At 36.9% G+C, this 25,235-nt stretch overlaps 1 protein-coding gene across 2 annotated transcripts in view; it reads left to right on the forward strand.

Annotated features, from left to right (window-relative positions):
* GABPB1 (GA binding protein transcription factor subunit beta 1) overlaps positions 1-25,235 on the forward strand; it is a 134,076-nt gene that overhangs the window by 20,552 nt on the left and 88,289 nt on the right. For both annotated transcript variants that reach the window (XM_008705955.2, XM_008705956.2), the window contains exons 2-3: positions 16,578-16,685; positions 21,377-21,544. In XM_008705955.2, the coding sequence (XP_008704177.1) occupies positions 16,578-16,685; positions 21,377-21,544 (276 nt within the window). The remainder of the gene's footprint in view (positions 1-16,577; positions 16,686-21,376; positions 21,545-25,235) is intronic.

Here is a 25,235-nt window from a genome sequence, read left to right on the forward strand (position 1 = left end):
AGGAAAACACAATCTCAAGTGACTTTGGAGCTCAATATCAAATGGCATATATGCTAAGGACAAAAAGAACTGAAAGAAATCTTAAACTTGATTCATTCTATTACTAGTTGTAATATTGATATTTCTATTTTGATATCATTTGATACATGTTATAGGTTAAAGCCAGTAGGTTTTTATGCTTATATGTTAGAAACCAATAGGAATACAAGTATAAAATCAAAGAAGCTAAGGAAAAAGAATATTTATAATGATGAACTTGAATTATAGATGTCAGTTTGAGTTCAGGATTTAATATATATATATATATATGTAATCTTTCTTTCTTTCTTTCTTTCTTTCTTTCTTTCTTTCTTTCTTTCTTTCTTTCTTCCATCCATCCATCCATCCATCCATCCATCCATCCATCCAAATTTATCTTTCTTTCTTAGCTCTGTCCACTGAAAGGAGCTAGAAACGGTATGTTACTTTGGTAGATGCGAGTATTTGCATTACCCCAGTTTTGGTTTTTAAATACTTCCATTTAGAATCCAGGGCTCCTCAAAGAAATGACTGATTCCAGGACTGGGGCAGGGAACATACCTAGTGAACCTGGAACATCTTGTGCCAGAAGCAAGAAAGCTTTCAAAGACACAACAAAAGCCTACCTGAAGAGGCTCTTGTTGGCCAAAATTGGGACGGTTTGAACATAAAAGAGAATAAGGAGAGTAATTTGAAACAATATATGACAATAAAAAAACCAGACAAATGGACATGACTGTTACACCTATCCTTTACTCTGAAAATTGGTAATTTAACATTTGAACTGCTTTTTTAGTAGAAGTGTATTACAGTTAGTGAGGAATGCCAGATAATAAATATGGAAAGAATTACAGAATTAGAAAGTCACAATTTGTTACCTCCTTTTATAAAATATTTGACTTGGGCCAGGATCATTAATAGGTGCTAAAATTGTTAGGCAAAAGGTTCATTGGGAATTGGATATTTGCATGGTGCCAAAACACTTCACAGAGTACTAGTTGGTCTCAAAACAATAAAACTTTACAGTGGAAGGATCAGGCTATTAACCAGCCTAGTTATTAATCTTAGTATCACTAAAAATGAACCAAAAATTATGTGCTTCCTGATGTGATCCAATATCAAGTATAGTGTATCAACCCAAGGTTTTTTGTACCAAATTTAAAATCTGAATTTAGTCAAATTTTACAGACTAACTTTCAGTTATAAGAAATATGGGAGATGAGGGCACCTGGGTAGCGCAGTCATTGGGCGTCTGCCTTCGGCTCAGGGCGTGATCCCGGCATTCCGGGATCGAGTCCCACATCGGGTTCCTCCGCTTGGAGCCTGCTTCTTCCTCTCCCACTCCCCTGCTGTGTTCCCTCTCTCGCTGGCTGTCTCTCTGTAACATAAATAAATAAAATAAAATCTTAAAAAAAAATATGGGAGATGAAAGGAATTAAGTACTACCTTCGAGGAAGCAACCAGAAAGAATACAGAATGTGAGATAGAGATGAACTGGCCATTTAATGTCATGGGAGAGGAAAACAAGGGTGGGGTGGGGGAGGAAGGGAAATTGTCCTAGAATATAATTAATCTAGAGATATAACAACCAAGTGCAGCATGTGCCAGCTGTAAAGTACATTTTTTTAGAAAGGAGTAGGATGAAGCAAGATGGCCAACTTTTAATTTAGAATGTGGGTGATGGGCATATGGGTGTGTGTGTTTGTGTATATACACATCTATTCATTTATATGCATGCACATACACTTTTCTATATTTGAAAGATTTTATAATAAAAACTTAAAAATATTTTTCTGTTGATGGACACTTCGGTTGTTTGTAGATTCTTTTTTTTTTTTCTATTACAAATAATGTTTCTGTAAACGTTCCTATACGTGTTTGCTCTCCTTGTGTGTGTGTTAAGGAGATATGGCAGCTTCCTAGTAGTGGAATCCCTGGATCAGAGGGTAGGCATTACCTTCAGCTCTACTAGATATTGATAAATTGTTCTTCAAATGGTCATACTGAGGAGGATTTTAGACAGGGGAATTATGAGGTGTATGTCTTCTCTACTAGGTGATGAATTCTTTGAGTATAGGGACCATGTAGAGACTCATATATAAATGTTTGAGTTGAATGAAATTGTATTTTAGTGGGAATGCCTGGCAGTAGGATGGGGAAATTAGAGTTAGGTCAGCCAAAAGGCTATTGTGATGTTTAAGGTATGAGGCAATGAATGTGTAAGACTAGAGGTAGTGGAGAGGAAGGGATGAATATGAGAAAGCTTGGAGAGAAAGGATCTAAGTGTATGTGTTCTTATTGTTGGGGAGGGTATTGATGATTCACTGTTGTGACTTATAACACCCAGTAGTTTGTTGGCTCCATTTTATAGTAAGTGGGTAAGTTATGCTTCCCTATTAATTCAAAATCATCTAATGGCCTAGTTCCAGTAGAGTTCTAGCCTTGTCTTCATCTTCATCTTCTGCTTGTACTCTTTTTAAGCCTCAGTCTCTTCCCGGGATAAATCTTTGTGATTAGAAGAGACTAATAGTTGAATGGGATAAAGAGGCAGTGGGTTGCAAAGAAGAGAAGAATTTATGTAGTAGTATGGGTAGAATTTATGGGTAGCTTCATTCCCAAGTGAGTTTGTGAAGTCTTCCAAAGTCAAAAGATATCTTCCTTTAGTTTTTAAAGGGAAAGTCTTTCCAGTGTTATAACAGGGATAGTTCGTCAGATGCAGTTTTTCTTAGAGAATGTCCTATATCTTATTTTCGAATGTTGCAACTTTTTGTAAATTCTAAAGTTGGTGCCTTCAAGAAGTTTTTGTTTCAGATTTTATTTATTAATTTGACAGAGTACAAGAAGGGGGAGCAGCAGAGGGAGAAGCAGGCCTCCCACTGAGCAGGGAGCCTGATGTGGGGGTTGATCCTAGGACGCTTGGATCATGACCTGAGCTGAAGGCAGAAGCTTAACCAACTGAGCCACCCAGGTCACCCAAGAAGTTTTGATTAATGGTTCTAGAATAGCTCTGTCCAGGGGCACCTGGGTGGTGCAGTCATTAAGCGTCTGCCTTCGGCTCAGGGCGTGATCCCAGCGTTCTGGGATCGAGCCCCACATCGGGTTCTTCCGCTGGGAGCCTGCTTCTTCTTCTCCCACTCCCTCTGCTTGTGTTCCCTCTCTCGCTGGCTGTCTCTGTCAAATAAATAAATAAAATCTTAAAAAAAAAAAGAAAAGCTCTGTCCAACAGAAATATAATGTGAGCCGCGAATTTAAAGTTTTGTAGTAGCCACATTAAAAAAAAAAAGAAACGGGTGAAATTAATTTTAATAACATTTTATTTAATCCTGTATATCCAGAATATTACCATTTTAACATGTAGTTGACATCAGAGTTATTAATGAGATATTTTACATTCTTTTTTGGTACTGGTGTGTTACATTTAAAGCACAGCTCCATTTGGTCTGCCCTAATGCCTAGTAGCATTATCGCTAGTGGCTCAGTTGAAACCTTTGAATTCAGTTTGGTACTGATTTGACCCATGGTCATTGAGGGTGGCTGTGGGCCATGAGCTGATCTTGCTTCATAGACCGGTTCCTGGTTATTAGATAAATTCTGGTTTCCTGTTCCCATTTTTTATACTAACATGGCGGGTGCAAGAGTGATTTTGAGGGTCCCAGACAAAGCCATTATCCAGATTTACTGGTTATGTTCACAGTTTTCCCTTTTGCCTCAGAAAACGTAGAACTGACCCCAGATTTTTTTGGATCAAATCTGACAATTTGAGTTGCTGCCAAAGAAAAGAATATTCAGGTGAGTTCCAGTCTCATTCATTTGTAAGGACTTCAGTTACAACAAGGCTGACAGGAATTCAGTGAACATTTTATTAATTGTGACATTTCGTAGAATTTGTGAAGCTGTCACCTTAATTTGCATTTAAAAAGTCAAATGCTATATGACTGTTGGTTATCCCAGGTATTTCTGGGGTTTCTGCTGTGTGTCTAATGTTTATTCAATCAATGTTTGTTGAACCATTTACCAGGCACCATAGTTCAGGCACAGTGACAACACGTAGCCAAGTAAACAGGCACGTGTAGTGTGGTCTGATAAATGCCGTGATGGAGAGAAACTTAAGATGCTCGAAGAATACACAGGAAGGACTCTTCATTTAATTTAGGGGGGATCCGGGAAGGCTTCTCTGAGGAGATAAGCTGAACTCTGAAGAACAGGTAGGAATAAATATGGCAAAAGTGGGCATGGAGAACAGAACATCCTTCCTGGCAGAGGGAGTGTTTTGTATAGATGCCCAAAGGTGAGAAAAAGAGCTCAGTACAGCCTGTTGTCTGGAGTATAATGTGAGAGGTGGTGAGTGGTATAAATAGAGAGATGGCAACAGATGCCAAATGTGAAAGGCCTTGAATCTAATGGCAAAGAGTTTGACTTTATCTGAGGTAACTGACGAGGGGCATGATTTCTGTTTAAGATTGACTAAAAAGTTTGGTAGCAGAATGGAGACTAAATTAGAGGAAGCCAAGACTGTGAGGCATAGACACTAGTTTAGAGGTTCTCTAGGAAAGAAAGGATGGAGGGATGAACAAAGTTTGTGGCAGAGGAGAAAATACTGTCAACATTTATTTATTTATTTAAAAGATTTTATTTATTTATTCATGAGAGACAGAGAGACAGAGGCAGAGGCAGAAGCAGGATCCCCGCGGAGCAGGGAGCCCGACACAGGGCTCGATCCCAAGACTCCAGGATCACGATCTGAGCTGAAGGCAGATGCTTAACCGATTGAGCCACCCAGGTGCCCCTATTTATTTATTTTTGAGAGAAAGAGAGAGCGCGTGCGCTTGAGCATGCACAAGCAGTGGGGTAGGGCGGAGGGGAGAGGGAGAAGCAGACTCCCTGTTGTGCAGGGAGCTCGATGCAGGGCTTGATGTTGGGCTTGATCTCAGGACCTTGGGATCAGGACCTGAGCCGAAGGCAGACTCTTGACTGAGCTACCCAGGCATCCCGAATATATGTTTACTGAAGGCCTACTCTCTGTCATTGGAAAGAGGTAGAAGGATTTAAGAGACATTTAGGAGGTAAAAGTGGCAGGTCTTGACTGATTGGAGTTGAGGTGGGTGGAAGAAGGGGTCCAGGATGATTCCAAAGTTTCTGAACCATGGAACAAGCCACTACTTAGACAATTTGACTTCTGAAGTGCCTTGGCTCTCCTGGTGGAGGTATCTATCCAGTTGAATATTAGGGTCTAGGGCTTGGAGGGAGGCCTGGACTGAAGATAGATTTGAAAGTCATCAGGTAATCATGGCTAAGAAAGATAAACTTGCTAGAAGAGAGAATGTAGGGAAAGAAGAAGAGGGCTGAAAAATGAAACACTGAGGGACTGCCGATATTTAAGGGGAGGAGAAAAGGGATCCAGTTGAAAGACCCATAAGCTACCATCTTGCCTCCAAGCATTTTATAATTTAAGTAAGACACATAAACATGAATCATTTGGTGACCAGTGCAAATCAGAGTCTAATTTGGTGCTAAGTTTCATTGTACCACCTCTTGTGTTTTATGTGAAATGAAGGTAGGTATGTAGAGGTTAGTGTTTAGGCCAGAGAGTAGCACTGGTAGTGCATGCATTCAGTAGGGGACGTCTAGCCACTGGGAGGACTCAGACCACGGGGTATAGCATAGTGATTGTGAGTATGGACCCTGGATCCAGACCGCCTTGGTTCAAATCTCCACTATCAGTATGACCTTGGGCAGTGTAACCTTCTGTGCCTCAGTTTTCTCAACTATTCAATGATGGTGATAGTAATTCTGCCTTGATGTTGTTGTGAGACTGAATGAGTTAGTATGTGTAAATTCTTTGACTGTATCTGGCACAATCTTTCTCCTGTTCTTTGTTGTCTCTCTGCGCACACGTGTGCGGGCACACATGCACACACACACACACACACACACACGGCTATGTCATACCCTACTGTATTATACCCACTGTATATGTATTGTAGTGTTATATAAATGTTAGAAATTATCATCATTTAATAATTGGTGAGTCAAATGATGGCTCTAGTTTTGGACAGATAGGTAAGCCCCAGAGAAGGAAAAGTTTCCCAGAGGAGGAATGTTCCTTCTATGAAACTTAATGTGAAAACACATGGTTTTAAGCAGGCTTTCACTGGTAAAGTGGGTGAAAAAATGATATGAGAATCCCCATTCCCCGATTCCCAGGTGGATGCAAAGAATGCCCTCTTAATAGAAAGCTTTAAAGATGTTAAAACAGTTGTGTGTGGTGCTCTCCCTGCGTGGTAGTGGGATTGCCTCAGGTCACATTTTCTTAAAGTTATTCTGGAAGGAAATGTTTTATCAGCTTTGTGAGTATGAGTTCACCGGGTCCTTGGCCTTGACTTTGGGAAGATCTAGATCTGGAATCAAGGTTCTGGCTTTGGGGACTGGGAACCTTGGGGAGAAGCTGTCATCGTATACCGATAGTGGGAGTGTAAATTGGTCTAATAGTTTGGTAGATAATTTGATAGTGTCTGTCACAATTAAAATGTGATTTTAAAAATCTAGCAATTACACTTCTGAGAATAATTTTCATTAAAGTGCTAACCCAAGTGTATAGGTGTGTTGCAGCACTATGTGTAAAGATAAAAAATGAAAATGGGATTGAATAATTAATGTATTCATACTCCATATGTTTCCTATTTCTATAGTGTAATACTTTCCTACTTGCTGTAACAAATTACCACAAATTTAGTGCCTTAAAACAACACAAATTTATTATTTTATAGTTATGGAGGGCAGAAAACACAAAACGAAGATTTTAGCAGGGTTGTGTTCCCTTCTGGAGGTTCCGGGGGGGTGGGTGGAGAATCTGTTTTCTTTCCTTTTCTAGTTTTGCAAGACTGCCTGCATTTCTTGGCCGGTGCAGTATATCCCCATACCCCCCCCCCCCAATCTTCAAGGCTAGCAACTATAGCAACTTCAGATCTCTCTCTCTCTCTGTCCCCTCTGAACTCTGTCTCCTTCTCTCCTGACCCTCCTACATCCCACTTGTAAGGACCCTTGTGATTATATTAGGCCTATCGAGATTATCCAGATCTTCCTATCTCAAGATCCTTAATTTAATCATACCTGGAAAGTCCTTTTTACCACATAAGCTAACATTCACAGATTCTGGGAATTAAGATCTAGACACCTTTGGGGGGCCATTATTCAGCCCACACTTCATAATACTGTGTGGCTAGTAAAAAGTATGTTTTTATCTGTGTGCATTTAGAAAGATGTCACTGATAAAACAGTGAGATCCTGTGAAGTGAAAAGAAGCAAGTTGCAAAACCATTATAATATGATCCTTTCTTGTGTTTTGTATTTGTTTGAAAAAAAGCATTGTGCCTGTGTGTATTTCTACAGGCATAGAAAAAATCTAGAAGGCTACACACTAAACATTTAAATAGTGGTTATTCCTGGGAAATAAGACCACCAGGAAGTATGGGAATGACTTTGAATTTGAATGATGCATTTTTTATATACAGTGAACATGTTTTGTTGATTGTAATTTTATTTTTATGAAAGTATACATGTACAAAGTTGAAAAGTAAAAAAAATACAAGGTTTATGATAAAAAACAACAACCCTGCAGTCCCTTGTGTTATTCCATCCCACCCCAGAGCCTTCTTTCCCAGAGGCATCCATTCTCTTTTTGCTGTTTTTTCCCCTAGTACTTCCCTCCGTATTTTTAAATAACAAGCTTATGCTATTTATTGATTTTTCTGTATTAGATATCTTTGACTTCCCAGTTATGAAGATGAAGCTTTGGCTATCTTAAACCAAACCTCTAAGCATATTTTTCCTTACTCTTCGTTTTTTTATTTTTAAATTTTTTTTAGGATTTATCCATTTTAGAGAGAAAGAGTGTGCACATGCATGAGCCAGTGCTGGGTGTGGGAAGGAGGGGCAGAGGGAGAGAATATCCAGGCAGACTCTCTGCTGAGTGGGGAGCCCAGGGCAGGAGCCTAATTCCACCACCTATGAGATCATGACCTGATCTGAAACCAAGAGTTGGCCACCCAACCCACTGAGCCATCCAGGCGCTCCTCACTCTTCATCTTCTTTAATAGAAGTACACCAAAATTTTTGCTTGGATTAGTATTCGGTGGTTATTGCAATCCTGGAACTACTATTCTTCACTAACCCATGCCATGTATATGTTGCGATTACATTTTCTTCCTTGTGTAGGTTTTTTTTTTCTTCCCTCTGAAAAAGAAATTGTGTACTTTTTTCTTTTGTTTAGTTTTCTTGTATCCATCATTAACCCATGTCAGATTCCCCACTGGAAATCTCATTCTTTTCCTGGGAGTCTTATCGGCTTATCTTTTCCTTGGAGACCTCCTTCTGGAACCTCTGTCCTCTGGCTCCAATCTGGATTTGCTTTCCAGGTCTCCGATACAGCACATCTTGGGGTCTCCTTTATCATTATCTTGGGGATCCTCTTCCACTCTATTTAGGTTGGATTCCTTATTTCCTGAAGCCCTTGATTCTTTTTTTTTTTTAAAGATTTTATTTATTTATTTATTTGACAGAGAGAGAGACAGCCAGCGAGAGAGGGAACACAAGCAGGGGGAGTGGGAGAGGAAGAAGCAGGCTCACAGCGGAGGAGCCTGACGTGGGGCTCGATCCCAGAACGCCAGGATCACGCCCTGAGCTGAAAGCAGACGCTTAACCGCTGTGCCACCCAGGCACCCCCCTAAAGCCCTTGATTCTTATTTTTGTTTATTCCTGGTCATGGAGGAGTACATCTTTTGGTGGTTTTCTGAAACAAGGGTCTATGGGAGATGATTTTTCTTTAGATACTTTATGTCTGAAAGTGTCATTTTTAAGTTAAAAAAAGTTAAAAAAAAAGCCCACTAGACAAAATGGAAATGGGAGAAAATTCCAAATATACCAGAGTTCATATGATTATTTTTTTCTTCAAAGGAATCGCACAGAGAAAGACTTGAAGGGCATGTTCTTTTATATCCCTGCAGATTCCCAATGTTCTCTAATTTAGAACACAAGAGTTAAGAATATGGCTCTTATCTTTGGACTAAAACTAGTACCCTTTGGTAAGTCCTTCTATTCTTTGTCCCCTTTGCAAAATGGGGACCATAACTGTTGCGGTAAGTCTGTTTAGATTACATGAGACAACATAGGTAAAGATTTCACAAGATGCCACGTGCTACTTATTATCCAAGTTATTGTCTTTTTCCCCCCCTCTTTTTAAAAGAAGATTTTATTTATTTGAGAGAGAGAGAGGGCACGAGCAGGGGGAGGGGCAGAGGCAGAAGCAAATTCCCTGCAGAGTAGGGAGCCCGACATGGGGCTTGATCCCAAGACGCTGGGATCACAACCTGAGCTAAAGGCAGAGACTCAACCGACTGAGCCACCCAGGTGCCCCTATTTTCTTATAGGAACGTAGGCAACGAAATTCTTAGGCCCAAGAATATTTTCATTTGTACAGTTAAACACATGGTTGTAATATGCTTAGTTTTACTTAGAGTCACATTTTACATGCTTTTACAATTAAAATATCACTGTCAACATCTAATTTCTTACATTACAAATGTTTTTTATCTGTAATCTAGTTTTGGTGAAAAGCTTTTTATAAAAGGCTTTTGTGCTTATTCACGTATTTATTCTTTTCAACATTCTACTTGTCTGCTTTATAGATTAAATGCAGGATATGAGATGTTCACATTTTTTCACTGAAGTGTCATTACTTAGATGCAACGAATTCCTATTACTATTAGAAACTAATAAAAGTTTATTTTTAATTACAGGAGTAATATGTGCTCATTATAGAAAACTTATGAAATAAAGAATAGAAAAAGGAAAAATCTATAATTTTCATTATCATGGTATATCATATTTTGCTTCTGGGTACTTTCTATGCACTTTTTACATAGTTTGGATCATGGTGTATATTTAGTTCAGAGGCTTGATTCTAATATTGTTGCATATTACTTATAAAAATCTTAAATGACTATATATAGTACTGGTTATCTTTTCGACATACATACTGGAATTTACAGATAAAATGATGTCCAATATTTGCTTCAAAATATGTGTGGGTGGGAAATGGGCAGCCCGTAAATTGATAATATTGAAGCTAGTTGGTTTCTGTGTGGAAGTTCATTATACTGTTGTGCCTATTCTTGTATTTGCTCAAAATTTTCCATAATAAAAAATAAAATAAATGAAAGCTTGAGTATTCCATTATGATCTATCTTAATTTCTTTTTTTTTTTAAGATTTTATTTATTTATTTGACAGAGAGAACACAAGCAGAGGAACTGCAGGCAGAGGAAGAGGGAGAAGGCTCCCTGATGTGGGGCTCAATCCCAGGGTCCTGGGATCATGACCTGAGCTGAAGGCAGTCCTTTAATTAACTGAGCCACCCAGGCACCCCTAATTTCTTTAACTAATCTTGTATTAGAACATTTCAGTTTTTCCCTATTTGAAGTAACATTACTTTTAATATGTTTTAGATAGTTTTCTTGTGACAGACTTACATGAGTGGGATTATTAGGTCAAAGAGTATGATCATCTTAAAGGCTTTTGATGCATACATAGTACTAAATTGTTTGGTGAAAAACTTTAGAAGAATTTTATTGGATTTATAATTGTTCTCATTGAGCATAGGAGTGATATTGCAAGTTTATGCTGAAGTTTTTAATGAGGCAGTCAAGGTTTATTACTAAGTTTATTGTAATAGGATTATATTTTCTAACTTTTTATTCATATTCTTTTTTAGGAGTGCTAGTAACAATTCATATGGAATTAGTATTTTACAGTGTTATTGAGAGTTTCATGTCCGGGAAAGGAAAGCGCTGTCTAATCCTCAAAACAGCTCTATGAGCTATTAATCGTAGAAATTCAAAACAAAATAGACAGTAGTAAGCTTTAAAAGTGTAGTTATAATTAGTAATTCCTGTTACCACTAGATGGCCCCCTCAGCATGTACTTTTAAGCAAAAGGAGCTAGTTTGTGGCTATTTTGAAGTTACTCTGTAGATCTAAGATTCATATTTTTGAAGTTAAAAAAAATAATGGTTTGTATCAGATTGTAAAAAACTTTTTTAGAAGTAGTAAAAAAAATTCAGGACGGAATTTATTACAGTGAGTTTTTAGATTACTTTTCTTAAAAGGAAAGGGGTATTAAATGGGATTGACATAGGTACTACATAGCTATGTTGTTCATGGAACTTTAAAACCACAATAGGGGCGCCTGGGTGGCACAGCGGTTAAGCGTCTGCCTTCGGCTCAGGGCGTGATCCCTGCGTTCTGGGATCGAGCCCCACATCAGGCTCTTCCGCTATGAGCCTGCTTCTTCCTCTCCCACTCCCCCTGCTTGTGTTCCCTCTCTCGCTGGCTGTCTCTATCTCTGTAGAATAAATAAATAAAATCTTAAAAAAATAAAAATAAAAATAAATAAAACCACAATAAATTAAGTATCCTGAGTCCTTGATATGTTTTGAATAACTAAGACAGTTACAGAATTGTAATAGAAGTTGATTTGTTTAAGTGCATCATTGTTTTGTTGCAAGGGGTATTAAACGGGATTGGCATTCAGTGCCATATGTATAGTGTATTTTCAATAAATATATTCCAACATTCATTAAAATTTATTGAATTGAATTATGCTTCTTTATTTGCTTGGGCCAAAATTATTTGCCATGCCAAAAAAGCAACATTTATTGCTAAGCCCTTAAATGGTTTTATGTAAATCTAACATTTTATCTCTGGAGAGTTAATAGATAATGAACAAAATAGAGGGGGCTCTATCTGGAGCTGTGGTCCCCTCAATCAATTTATTGTCTTAATACAGTTGAGTTCCTCCGATGATTAGAATTATTCTGTGGCGTGTGTTGTTCCCCTTAAATGAGAATCAGAAGTGAAATTGCTACATTTTGATATTTTCATTGTTTTACATTTTACTAATTATCTTGAGAAAAAAATTAAGAATGCCTTTGATTTTGGTCTTACTTGATCTCATGTGTATTTTCTTCCATTGATTTTTCAATCTTATTAGATCCAGTGCTGTCTTTCTGTAGAAAAATGTTTGTATTGCCCCTTTTGCTAGCTTGAAATGAAAATTATGGTTATTATTATCTATCTGCATAATTTCAAAAAGTCATTAAAATAATTTTAATATGAAGGAGAAATGGAAGGAAAGCACTTTTATTTTTAAAAATATTTATTTGGGAGAGAGAGAGGGGTAAGAGAGAGAGCGAGCGAGTGCACAGGAGCAGGACAGAGGGAGAGGGAGAAGCAGACCCCCACTGAGCAGGGCCAGGGGCTCCATCCTAGGACTGCAGGATCATGACCTGAGCTGAAGGCAGATGCTTAGCTGACTGAACCACCCAGGCACCCGGAAGGAAAGCGCTGTATAATAAATTGTATATTTCAGTATGTAAATCCTCGAGCAGACTACCCTATCTGACACAAGAGATTGTCCAATGCTTGTACCTATACATAGAATCACTGTGAAAGCTGATTGATACAGTGTTTTTATATTGGTGATTCAGATAACCAAGGGGCATCAACATTGGTGACATCTTTTTTGAAAATGGTGAACAGCTCTTAGTAAAGTTCTGAGCAAAACAAATGGATTTACAGTATGGTTGCATTCTGGGAAATTTGGGATACATTAATAACTATGGAAAAATACATTTGTTTACATACTAGTTAAGTTCTAGCCTTAGATATTCAGTGGAGCCTTTGAAAGTCACCCAGAACATGTGACATTCTTTGCCATACTGGATTGTTCCCTGCATTGCTGGACGTCTAATATCCCTGACACATGACCTTTTAATGCTAGTAGAACCTTCACCCCACTCCTCCCTGCATCAGCCTCCTAAAATGCCTCCATATATAGCCAGAGAGCCTTCTAGCGGACAGTACTGCTACCGTTTTGAGAACTGTTGATTGGAAAGTATCCAGCTGTTTATTTACTACGCAGCTGTATTGCTCATGGAACTTTAAAACCACAATAAATTAAGTATCCTGAGTTCTTGATATGTTTTGGATAATTAAGACAGTTACAGAATTGTAATAGAAGTTGATTTAAGTGCATCATTGTTTTGTTTGCAATTCTTGTAATCAGATCAGTAAGTTTGCTATTTTAAGTACCTGGTACCATGCATTTTCTTTATTTTTTCCACTTTTCCTGTTTAGTAAGTCAGTAGTATATAACTTTCCTTAATGTCAGTATTTAGTTAGTTGACAGTCATACAATGTAATTTGTCCCTTAAAAAAAACACTTTTTAAGTTAGGAAGATAATTTAGTAACAAACTTTGTAAAATGGAGGCAAAATTTCCTATAATCTTGTCACTCTAACGGTTGTTGGTATTTCTCGGTGTTTTGTTCTCTGTATATTTTGACATTCAAGAACTAGTTTTGTATCTTTTTACTTAACATGGCATAACTTCTTAATGTTATTACATAACTTTCAACTATTATTTTAAGTTACTGTGTATTCTATTAGATTCCACATTTTCCTTTCTCGAGGTTGTTCACATGATACAAATGGTTATATATATGTAGGTTTACATGTATTTACATGTATACCTGTGTTGATAAATCTATTTCAACATATTTTTATTTTTTCTTTAGGATAGATCTCGGAAGTGGGATCATTCATTGGGTCATAGGCTTGAACATTTTTGTAACTTTTATGTATTGCCAAATTGACATTTAAAAAAAGCTGATCCAGAAAACCCCGCAGCTGATCCATTTATATTGCTACCATATATATATATATATATATATATGTCAATATGTAGTAGAGAGGGTGGGGGGTTAAATTATTTACATTTATTTGACTCTTAGTGACACTGAACATTTTTTAGGTTTGTGAATTATTTCTTCTCTTTTGGAAAATATACGCTCATGTCCTTTGACTTTTTTTTTTTTTTTTTTTGAAGATCAAATTGGCTTTTATGAAGTGATTCATCAACGAGACAAGTAGAAAGGAGCTCCGAAGAGGTGTACAGAATGGAAGGTTTCTATAGGAAGGGGAAGAGGCAAGGAAATTATTAGCAAAAGAAAAGATTGTTACAGGCCAAAACCCTTTTTTGGGTCGGGGAGGAAACAGCAGGGTTTTCTTCTTGCAGATGACCTCACTAGCGCTGATCAGAAAATTTCAGGTTGACTTCTAAAAAGGTCACCTTCCTGGGATAGGTGGAAACTGTAATGAGCTCTTAGTTTGCTCTTGTAGGGGAGCAAATGACTTCAATTTGGGCTTGGTTTTTTTCTTTTTTTTAGAAGTTTATTTACTTAACGCAGGCCACAGGCCTCTGAACCCAAGCTTCCTGTCACATGTTCCTCCTCTGGCTGAGCCAAGTGCCCCTGGGCTTGTTACTTTATTTGTTTGTTTGTTTTGTTTTTTTTAAACACTGGGTTGTGCATATTTGTCATGGGAGTAAATCCGCTTTATCAGGATAAATACACCCACTGAGCTGTGGTGGGAGGTGTGTTACTTGCCCCCATAGACCCAATCAGTCACACTACTCTAAAATTTTAAGTTTAGATCTCATTCTAGAAGCAGACAGTGTGCAATTCCAGAGGACTTCCTGAGGCCCCCTCCCATTACATTTCAGAGACATGCAAATTCAGACCTAGATGATCCTCGGCTCTTTATTATTATTTCTTGCTTTGTCCTTTGACTGTTGCTCTATTGGGTTCATGGTGTTTGTTTTCCCTTCTCATTTTGAGTCAGACCTTTTCCATAATAAACATTATTAATGTTTCTTACATTCATTTTTGTGGCAGACATTCCTTTGCTGTCTTTGATTTTTTTTTTAATACATTGAAGTTTCATTATCTACCCATCGAAGATAGTATGTGAAATCAAAGAAGGGGGTGGAGAGTCAAAAGACCAGGATTTTGGAAGGAGCTACTTACAATAGCTATTATATCTGACAGAGAACTCCTACCCAGAATGTATGTTATGAATGCTTACAAATCATTAGGAAAAAGGCAGACAACCCAGTTTCTAAAAATGAGGAAAAACCCTTAACCACTATTTCATAAAACATACCCAGACGTCTAAACTGTCTGGCAGTATGTATGCTGAATGAATGCAGACTGATTTTCTATTACCTGTGTCAGACATAAAAGGGTATATTTTGTGTGAAGATTTATTTCATTGTAAAACCACATTTATGTTAAGTTTTGGTCATCCAAGTGTAGTCAGTGTATTTGCTAGTGCGACCAGTTTGATTTGACTGTACTTTTGTGGAGGAGAGGTCAGTTTCTTTTTGCCCTATCCTGCCTTTCATAGGAAATTATTGCAGGTTCTTTGCCTTTTGAGTATGATGTAAATTTCTACTATCCAGCTTGTACATATTTCCTAGGAGAAATCCTTCATTAGAGATCAGTAATCTCTTTAGATCTTAATGTCTTTAGCATGATTAAGGAGTATCTTGGGTTCCAATGACTTAGTCAAGGTATGAGAGAGAATGGGAGGAAAACAGAAAGGGTGAAATTGTTGTGTCACACACACAAAATACACGTAAAAACCCCTATATAAAACACATAAATTCGTGTGGTGGTTTTTCTTCTTCACCATGGGATATATTATGAATTATTTTTATCCTTATAAATGGAATAATTATAAGAAATTCTTCCCTGCCCTGTGACAAATGCCTGTTTTGGGCATATTCATCTCACTTAATCATCGTGCAAGTCTCCCAGCATTGGCATCTGTTATTGGTTACTCTATGTATGGTTGTTCCCATGTTCTAGAATCTACTAAAAATATAGTGATGTAAACATAAATCTGTTCTTTCAAGGGACATCTATATATTTTTTAATCAACCCCTTTACATTCCCTAACATCTCTTCTAATTATATAATCCTTCCCGGCCTTAATAACCTCTCTAAGCTATAACTCCCTCCTCACATACATACATACATACATACTCCTCTCCCCTCCTTCTTGAATAATACCTGTTTCATACAAGATTGGAATACACTAATCAACCTGACATCCCCTTCTTAAAATTTCTTTCCCCTTCACTACTTACCCAACTTTCAAAGGGTATTCACTTTTTGAGGCAAATTCAAAAACAATTGAAAATACTTGTTTTTTTAAATTCTGAACATATTTTCTGATTTACCATTGCAAAAAAGTTACAATATATTTATTGTAATTTGCACCAGTTACAGATGATAGTATCTTGTACCTTATTTCTATTTACTTTATGAAAAACTTTATTGTGGTGCTCCTCCAGTGAAAACAGTTTCTTGCCAGTTTTAAATATTAGGCAAGTCTTCTCTGCTTATTTGCCTCATTATCTTTACCAGCTGTATTTAGAGAATTCAAACTGATTTTATTATCCTAGGTAAAAACTTAACGAGAAAGGAAAACCTGTTCCCCAAAATCAAGTACAAATTGCTTTTGCGTGATCTGTAGTTTCAAATTAACTATATCACAAACTTTTAGAGGGATAATTTAGATTTGTTATTAATAAGGATACATGGGGAGAAAGTCATGTAATAATATATCAGTAGAGATGTTAAATTCATCTTTGTTTTGTTTAGATGTCCCTGGTAGATTTGGGAAAGAAGCTTTTAGAAGCAGCACGAGCAGGTCAAGATGATGAAGTTCGTATTTTGATGGCAAATGGAGCTCCTTTTACTACAGACTGGGTAAAGAATGATTTTAATGTTGTGCTGGCTTTTTTTAATTTTCTTCTTCTCATTTATTAGTTTTTCTGGAGAAAAATTTAGTCAGTATTGTGTTTAGATGTGGCAAAAAGTTGATTTAATAATGTTTTTTTTTTTTGCAAATTCATTTGCGGTTTTAGAATTTTAGCTATCATTTAAAGAGAATGGTTTGCATCTTTATATATGTCATATATATATGACAACCTTATTCAAGTATTCTGTCCACAAAACTGTTTTTCTTTTAAACTATGGAGTTCAATACTGTAGGATGAATATAAATTGTAGCTGCTTGAAATTTAATTTTAAGGTCATAAATAGCACAGGTAGAATTTATAATTCAGAAAATAACAGATAAAGATCCTGGTTAATCTTATAATTGCTTCTAAAAAGGAAAAAATGTTTGCATTTCAGTTGATACTTGTAACACTATTGCAAACATGACCAAAGAGGAAGAAAGGAATGGGAACATGTTCCTAGTAACTACAGAAGGCAGTTGTGAGGACAGCAAAAACCATAACTGTACTTAGTTCCCAGAGTAACTCAAAAGAGATGGGCTTGGCAGTATGGAAGGTTAGGAGTCTAGATTAACCTGCCTTCTGGTAACAACTAAAAATTCCAGATTTTAGCATTTATTGTTTTCGGCCTACTTGTCCTACGTTCTTTTTTATTTTTCATTAAAAACAAAATAAAACAATATAAAATTTTTTATTATGGGAAATTTCAAATACCAACCCCTACATACCCTTTAGCCAGCTTCAAAAATTATCAAATCATGGTGAGTCTGTTTCCTCTGTAACCTCATGCCACTTTCTTTGTTCTGTATTATTTTAAGGCAAAAAAAAAAAATTTTTTTTAAAGATTTTATTTATTTATTTGACAGAGAGACAGAGAGAGCGCAAAGCGGTGGGGGGAAGCAAAGGGAGAGGGAGAAGCAGGTTGTCCGCTGAGCAGGGAACCCGATGCAGGGCTTGATCCGAGGACCCTAAGATCATGACCTGAGCTGAAGGCAGACTCTTAACCAACTGAACCACCCAGGCCCCCTTTAAAGCAAATTCCATGAACTATTTCATTTCATCCATAAATATTTCAGCATCTATCTTTAAAAGATAAAGACTTTTTGATTAACTATTAAAAAAAATCTTTAGTGCACTGGTGAGTTAGAAAGAAAATAAGGAACTATTAACCTGAAAAACTAAGTGAACACCAGAACCTAAAGAAATTTCACTCTAAGAATATTTGCTGAACTCAGTGAATTTGCCTGTTGGTTTTCCCACCTCACTGTCATGGTTTACTGAAGACAGACCTGAGACTGTTCATAGAAGTCTTCTAGGAGATCCTCTCCTATTAATCCAGGAATCCCAAAGAGATGTATCTTCTGTATAAGGTAAACCAGAAATACCCTCTCCCTCTTCTTATCTGCTTCTGCCCCTGCCCCTGTTGTAGGGTACTGAAAGGAGAATGAACTGACTTGAAACAAGTCACCAAATGGAGAGAGAAAAAAAATTATTGATGAGGATTTGGTATCATAAGCCATCCCTTGCACACATTGTGACCTGAACTCATAAATACTTGTGCATTCTGCAAAACTGTACACTAAAAAATGAATTCAAAGTGATCTTTGGACTGAGGTTACCCCAGGTTCCTGACAGAAGCAAATGAATATTCTTTCTGAAGGAACCTACCTTCATCCCAGTATCCACAAATGAAATTCCAAGGAAAATGAAAAGTCAAAAGTAAATGTACAAGGACACAGACAACTTGGACAATAACCCACTGAAACAACTAACAACAGAAGCAGACTGACAAGTTTTTTAGATGAGATTTTAAGCGGATTAGGAACACCTAAAGGAAAATTAGTGAACTGAAAGATAATGAAAAAAAAAAAAAATCCAGAATGCATTATAGAGAAAAATAGGTAGAAAATTTAAGATCTCAGGAGTCATGAAGGCTAGTGTGAGAAAATGTAACGTATCTAATTGAAATTCCAGAAGGAGAGTGAGAATAGGGAAATAATTTTAAAATATAAAGATTTTTTCCAGAACTGATGAACATGGCAGCTCGAATTCAAGTAACCCAAGCTAATCTCCAGGAGGATCAATTAAAGAAATCCATACCTAGATACATCATAGTGATACTATAGTATATCAAGAAAGATCTCCGTAGTAGAAAATTAGTATCCATAAGAAGGATTATTATCCATAATACAGTAGAATTCCCATTACAGCAATGAAAAGACAAAGCAGACTGGGCAAATGACTTGATATGGTACCTTACCAAAGAGAAAGTTCAGATGACCAATAAATGTGAAAAGGTGCTCAACTACATTAATAATTGAGCAAATACAAAGTGAAATCATAAAATACTATTGCTTATCTACCAGATTAACCAAACAAAGTCTAGCAGTATCAAACATTGGTGAGGATAGGTGTAAATAGGTATACACATTTTGGAGTACATTTTGGCAGTTCCTAGGAAATTTGAACATGTATATATATAACCTGTGATGTAGTCGTTGAACTTATAAAAATATTCTCCAAAGAAATGCTTGCTCCTGTACTTGAAACATGTACAAGACTGGATTTAGTGGTAGCATTATTTGTAATAATAAAAAAACTGGAAACTACCCAAATGTTCATTAGTAGATAGGTTAAATTAATTGTGATTTATTTATTCAATAGAATTTTATAGAACAGAGAAAATTAGGTGAACTGCACTTACATTCACCAACATGGCTGAAACTCATGAGTATAATGTTAAGCAAAAGAAGACAAGTCACAGAGAAATACATGCAATATGATATTTAAATAAAGTTGAAAATAAGTAAAACCAAAGTGTATTATTTAGGGATGTATAAGTGGTAAAAAAAAAAAAAAAAAAAAAAAAAAAAAAAAAAAACACAACAAAACCAAAGCAAAGTAAAGCAATTTTTATTATAAAATTCAAAATATTATAAAATTCAAAATTTTATTATAAAATTCAAAATTACCTCAGGGGCTGAGAGAGGGGTTTGTGATTAGGGAGTGGCATGTGGGAAGATTTTAAATTGCTGGCAGTGTTTTATTTCTAGACTGTGACTATGGTTTCATGAGTGTTTGCCTAATTTTTTTTTTAAACTATGTGTGTGTCTGTGTGTGTTTTGTATCATCAACCAAAATGTTTAGTTCTCAAGAAGAAAAAAAGCATGGATAAACCCTAATATTTCACTGAGCAAAACTCATGGTTGCCCAATGGGTTATTGATAGATTTCATTAAATATTAGAATTTAAGAGTATACAAAGGGCTATTATAGGAAAATGTGATAAAGAATGGAAAAATGATTGTTCAAGAATCTTCTTTGATCTGCTAGAATGACCTTCCCTTACAATTACAAGGCTTTTCATAGTAATAAAATAATTATTTCCAGGGTAAATAATTTCCATTTTTACCATGTATTGAAAGCACATGCCTAGCTTTGTATTATGACTCTTACTTGTGTGACTTCAGGCAAAATAGTAACCTCTTAGTGCCTTACTACCAAATGAGGATAGTAACAGTACCTTAGGAGAGTAAATGAGAAAATATGTGTAGAAGTCTTAGAATAGTGCTTGCCCTGGAAAGTGCTTTAACAAAAACCTTAGTTGCTCTTATTACAATAGTGGTCTTAGCAAATTTCATGTTCTAGTGAACCATCTTTTTTTTTAAAGATTCTATTTATTTTAGAGAGAGAGAGCTGCGTGAGCACCGGGCAGAGCAGAGGGGGAGGGGGAGGAAAAGGGGGAAGAATGTCAAGCAGACTCTGTGCTGAGCATGGAGCCTGATGCGGGGCTCACAACCCCAAGGTCATGACCTGAGCTGAAACCAAGCGTTGGATGCTTAATCGACTGTGCCACCCAGGCTCCCCATCTAGTGAACTGTCTTGGTTCTTTGGAATATCAGTGCCCTGGTACTCAGAGTTATAGGGACTTTCTATGCCTCTAAATGTATGTAACATAATTCTGATTTTCACCTGTTAAACTGTATGCCTCTGATAAGGTTCTTCTTCACTTAATTTTAGAACTTGCCCTGCATATTGTGAATGTAGTGGCTATACCACATGGAACCAGTTTCAGGAGAACTAGGCCCTGTTTTGGTTCTGTCCTGACTCACCTTTGGCAAGTGTACTTAAGATCAGATTTTTCCCTTAAAAAATGACCATATAAACTTTTCTAAAAAGATCACTGAGTTACTTTAATTAATTTTTTAAGTCCTATAAAACAGTTTAATGTAAAAATCTATGCTATTACATTTATTTGATATGAATTTCATAGATTAAAAGAAGTTTTGTGTGATTGATATGAGGAAAACATTCCAGTACTCAGAAAAATTTCTCAAACCCTAATTATCTCTAATTCCTGATGAAATTAGTTTTATTCAGGCTATTTATCTGTTAAAAAATAAGAAAGCAATTTTGAATTAAATGAAATATTGACTTTGCTTTCTCATTGAAAAGTGTATGGGAATTCTTGAAAGCCTCTATGAAGAGAATATGATAAGCTTACATTATTATTTTCTTGAGTTTTGAGTTACTATGTAAGCAGATAATATGAAGATAATCTGTTTGCTATGTAAAAAGAAAATATAAAATAGAAGGTAGTAATAGAAGTGTGTTAAAAATGATTATAAACGTGGATTTTTTTTTTTTTCTGGCGGTATAGCTGGGAACCTCTCCACTTCATCTGGCAGCACAGTATGGGCATTATTCCACCACAGAAGTTCTCCTCCGAGCTGGTGTAAGTAGGGATGCAAGAACCAAAGTGGACCGAACGCCATTACATATGGCAGCTTCTGAGGGCCATGCCAGCATAGTAGAAGTTTTGCTTAAGGTATGTGTTCTCCTTTTGCACTCTGCTTTTGAAAGTAAGCCCCAAACGATTTATGGTTTTATAAGAGGGAGAAGGGGACTACTTTTATTGAACGTCTAGTTTTTTTTTTTTTCCTGTGTTATCTCATTTTTTTGTGTGTAAGCCCATCAAATGAAAATTATCTTAAAGTTCTCCTTCTTGGGAGAAAAAGAACTTCCTCTAGTTACTTTCTTAGTTAAGTCAGACAGACAGTTGATTTCCTAGACCTTGGTTTCCGTTATGATGAGGGGCTACAGCTTTGTCGTACTTGACACAGTTAAAATGCTTATGGAAGGAAGTATAAGGTTTGGATGATTAACAAATTAATAATACAAATAAGGATTTTTATTCTGGCCTTTAGATCAGCCTATTCAAAAGACATACAATGTAAGCCATAAATGTGAATCACATGTAATTCTAGATTTTCTATTAGCTACATTAAAAAAAAAGTAAAAACTAATTTTAATATTATATTTTATTTAACCTCATATATACAAGATATTACCATTTCAACATGAAATCAATAAAAAATGATTAATGAGCTGTGTTACATCCTTTTTTTGATGTTAAGTCTTTGAATTCCAGTGTGTGTTTACATATACAGTACATCTCTGTTGGGACTAGCCATATTTCAAGTGCTTAATAGCCACATGTGTCCACTGGCTACCATATTAGACAGTGCATCCCTGATAGCTCCCTTTTGATTATTAACATTGTTCTGATTTTGAAAGCAAAGAATATTTTTGTATAAATAAGGAACTAGAATTAAAGAGGGTTTTGGAGAAATGCTCGTAGTTTTCCTTCACTTTTTTTTTTTTTTTGAGAGAGAGCACATGCACTCGCAAATGGTTGTAGGGGCAGAAGGAGAGAGAGAATCTCAAGCAGGCTCCACACTCCACACAAAGCCCGACACAGGGCTTGATCTCAGGACCCTGAGATCATGACCTGAGCCGAGATCAAGAGTTGGACGCTTAACTGACTGAGCCACCCAGGCGCTTCAGCTTTTCTTCATTTTTTTTATAGGTTTTTTTTTATAGTTTTTTTAAAATAATTTTTATTTTGTTATATTAGTCACCATACAGTACCTGCCCAGTTTTTTGATGCAATGTTCCATGATTCATTATTTGCGTATAACACCCAGTGCACCATGCAATATGTGCCCGCCTTAATACCCATCACCGGCCTATCCCAATCCCCGACCCCCTTCCCCTCTGAAGCCCTCAGTTTGTTTCCCAGAGTCCACAGTCTCTCATGGTTCATTCCCCCTTCTGTTTACCCTCCCCTTCATTCTTCCCTTCCTTCTCCTACTGATCTCCCTACTATTTCTTATGTTCCATAAATGAGTGAAACCATATGATAATTACCTTTCTCTGCTTGACTTATTTCACTTAGCATAATCTCCTCCAGTCCCATCCATGTTGCTGCGAATGTTGGGTAATCATTCTTTCTGATGGCTGAGTAATAGTCCATTGTATATATGGACCACGTCTTCTTACAGTCATCTGTTGAAGGGCATCTCGGCTCCTTCCACGATTTAGCTATTGTGGACAATGCTGCTATGAACATTGGGGTGGATATGGCCCTTCTTTTCAGTACGTCTGTATCTTTGGGGTAAATACCCAGTAGTGCAATTGCTGGATCATAGGGTAGCTCTATTTTTAACTTTTTAAGGGACCTCCACACTGTTTTCCAGAGTGACTGTACCAACTTGCATTCCCACCAACAGTGTAAGAGGGATCCCCTTTCTCCACATCCTCTCCAGCATTTGTTGTTTCCTGCCTTGTCAATTTTTGCCATTCTAACTGGCGTCAGGTGGTATCTCAATGTGGTTTTGATTTGAATTTCCCGGATGGCTAATGATTTTGAACATTTTTTTATGTGTCTGTTAGCCATTTGTATGTCTTCATTGGATAAGTGTCTGTTCGTATCTTCTGCCCATTTTTTGATTTGATTATTTGTTTCCTGTGTATTGAGTTTGAGAAGTTCTTCGTAGATCTTGGATACTAGTCTTTTATCTGTAGTGTCATTTGCAAATATCTTCTCCCATTCCGTGGGCTGCCTCTTAGTTTTTTTGACTGTTTCCTTGGCTGTGCAGAAGCTTTTTATCTTAATGAAGTCCCACGAGTTCATTTTATCTTTTGTTTCTCTCGCCTTTGGAGATGTGTCATGAAAAAAGTTGCTGTGGCTGATGTCAAAGCGGTTGCAGCCTATGTTCTCCTCTAGGATTTTGATGGATTCCTGTCTCACATTGAGGTCTTTCATCCATTTGGAGTTTATCTTTGTGTATGGTGTGAGAGAGTGGTCAAGTTTCATTCTTTTGCATATAGCTGTCCAATTTTCCCAGCACCATTTATTGAAGAGACTGTCTTTTTTCCACTGGATGTTTTTTCCTGCTTTGTCAAAGATTAGTTGCCCAAAGAGCCGAGGGTCCATTTCTGGGTTCTCTATTCTGTTCCATTGGTCTATGTGTCTGTTTTTGTGCCAGTACCATGCTGTCTTGGTGATCACAGCTTTGTAGTATAGCTTGAAATCCAGCAACGTGTTGCCCCCAGCTTTGTTTTTCCTTTTCAACAGTTCCTTGGCGATTCGTGGCCTTTTCTGGTTCCACACAAATTTAAGGGCTGTTTGTTGCAGTTCTTTGAAAAATGTCATTGGTATTTTGATCAGGATAGCATTGAAAGTGTAGATTGCTCTGGGTAGCATAGACATTTTAACTATGTTTATTCTTCCAATCCATGAGCATGGAATATTTTTCCATCTTTTTGTGTCTTCTTCAATGTCATTCAAGAGTGATCTGCAGTTTCTAGAATATAGATCCTTTATGTCTCTGGATAAGTTAATTTCAGGGTAAAGTATGATTTTTGGTGCTATTGTAAATGGAATGGATTCCCTAATTTCTCTTTCTTCACTCTCATTGTTTGTGTATAGAGATGCAACTGATTTCTGAGCATTGATTTTGTATCCCGCCACATTACTGAATTTCTCTATAAGTTCTAGTAGTTTGGGGGTGGAGTCTTTTGGGTTTTTCATATAGAGTATCATGTCATCTGCAAAGAGAGACAGTTTGACTTCTTCTTTGCCAATTTGGATACCTTTTATTCCTTTTTGTTGTCTGATTGCTGTTGCAAGGACTTCTAGTACTATGTTGAATAATAATGGTGAGAGTGGGCATCCTTGTCGTGTTCCTGATCTTAAGGGAAAGGCTTTCAGCTTTTCCCCGTTGAGAATGATATTCGGTGTAGGCTTTTTGTAAATGGTTTTTATGAAATTGAGGAATATACCCTCTATTGCTACACTCTGAAGGGTTTTAATCAGGAAAGGATGCTGTATTTTGTCAGACGCTTTTTCTGCATCAATTGAGAGGATCATATGGTTCTTGACTCTTTTCTTGTTGATATGATCTATCACACTGATCGATTTGCGAATGTTGAACCACCCTTGCATCCCAGGGATGAATCCCACTTGGTCTTGATGGATAATCCTTTTAATGTACTGTTGGATCCTATTAGCTAGGATCTTGTTGAGAATTTTGGCGTCCATATTCGTCAGGGAAATCAGTCTGTAATTCTCCTTTTTGATGGGGTCTTTGCCTGGTTTGGGAATCAAGGGAATACTGGCCTCATAGAATGAGTTTGGTAGTTTTCCTTCTGTTTCTATTTTTTGAAACAGCTTC

The sequence above is a fragment of the Ursus maritimus genome, unplaced genomic scaffold, assembly GCF_017311325.1.
Source record: "Ursus maritimus isolate PB19 unplaced genomic scaffold, ASM1731132v1 scaffold_35, whole genome shotgun sequence".
NCBI classification, from domain to species: domain Eukaryota; kingdom Metazoa; phylum Chordata; class Mammalia; order Carnivora; family Ursidae; genus Ursus; species Ursus maritimus.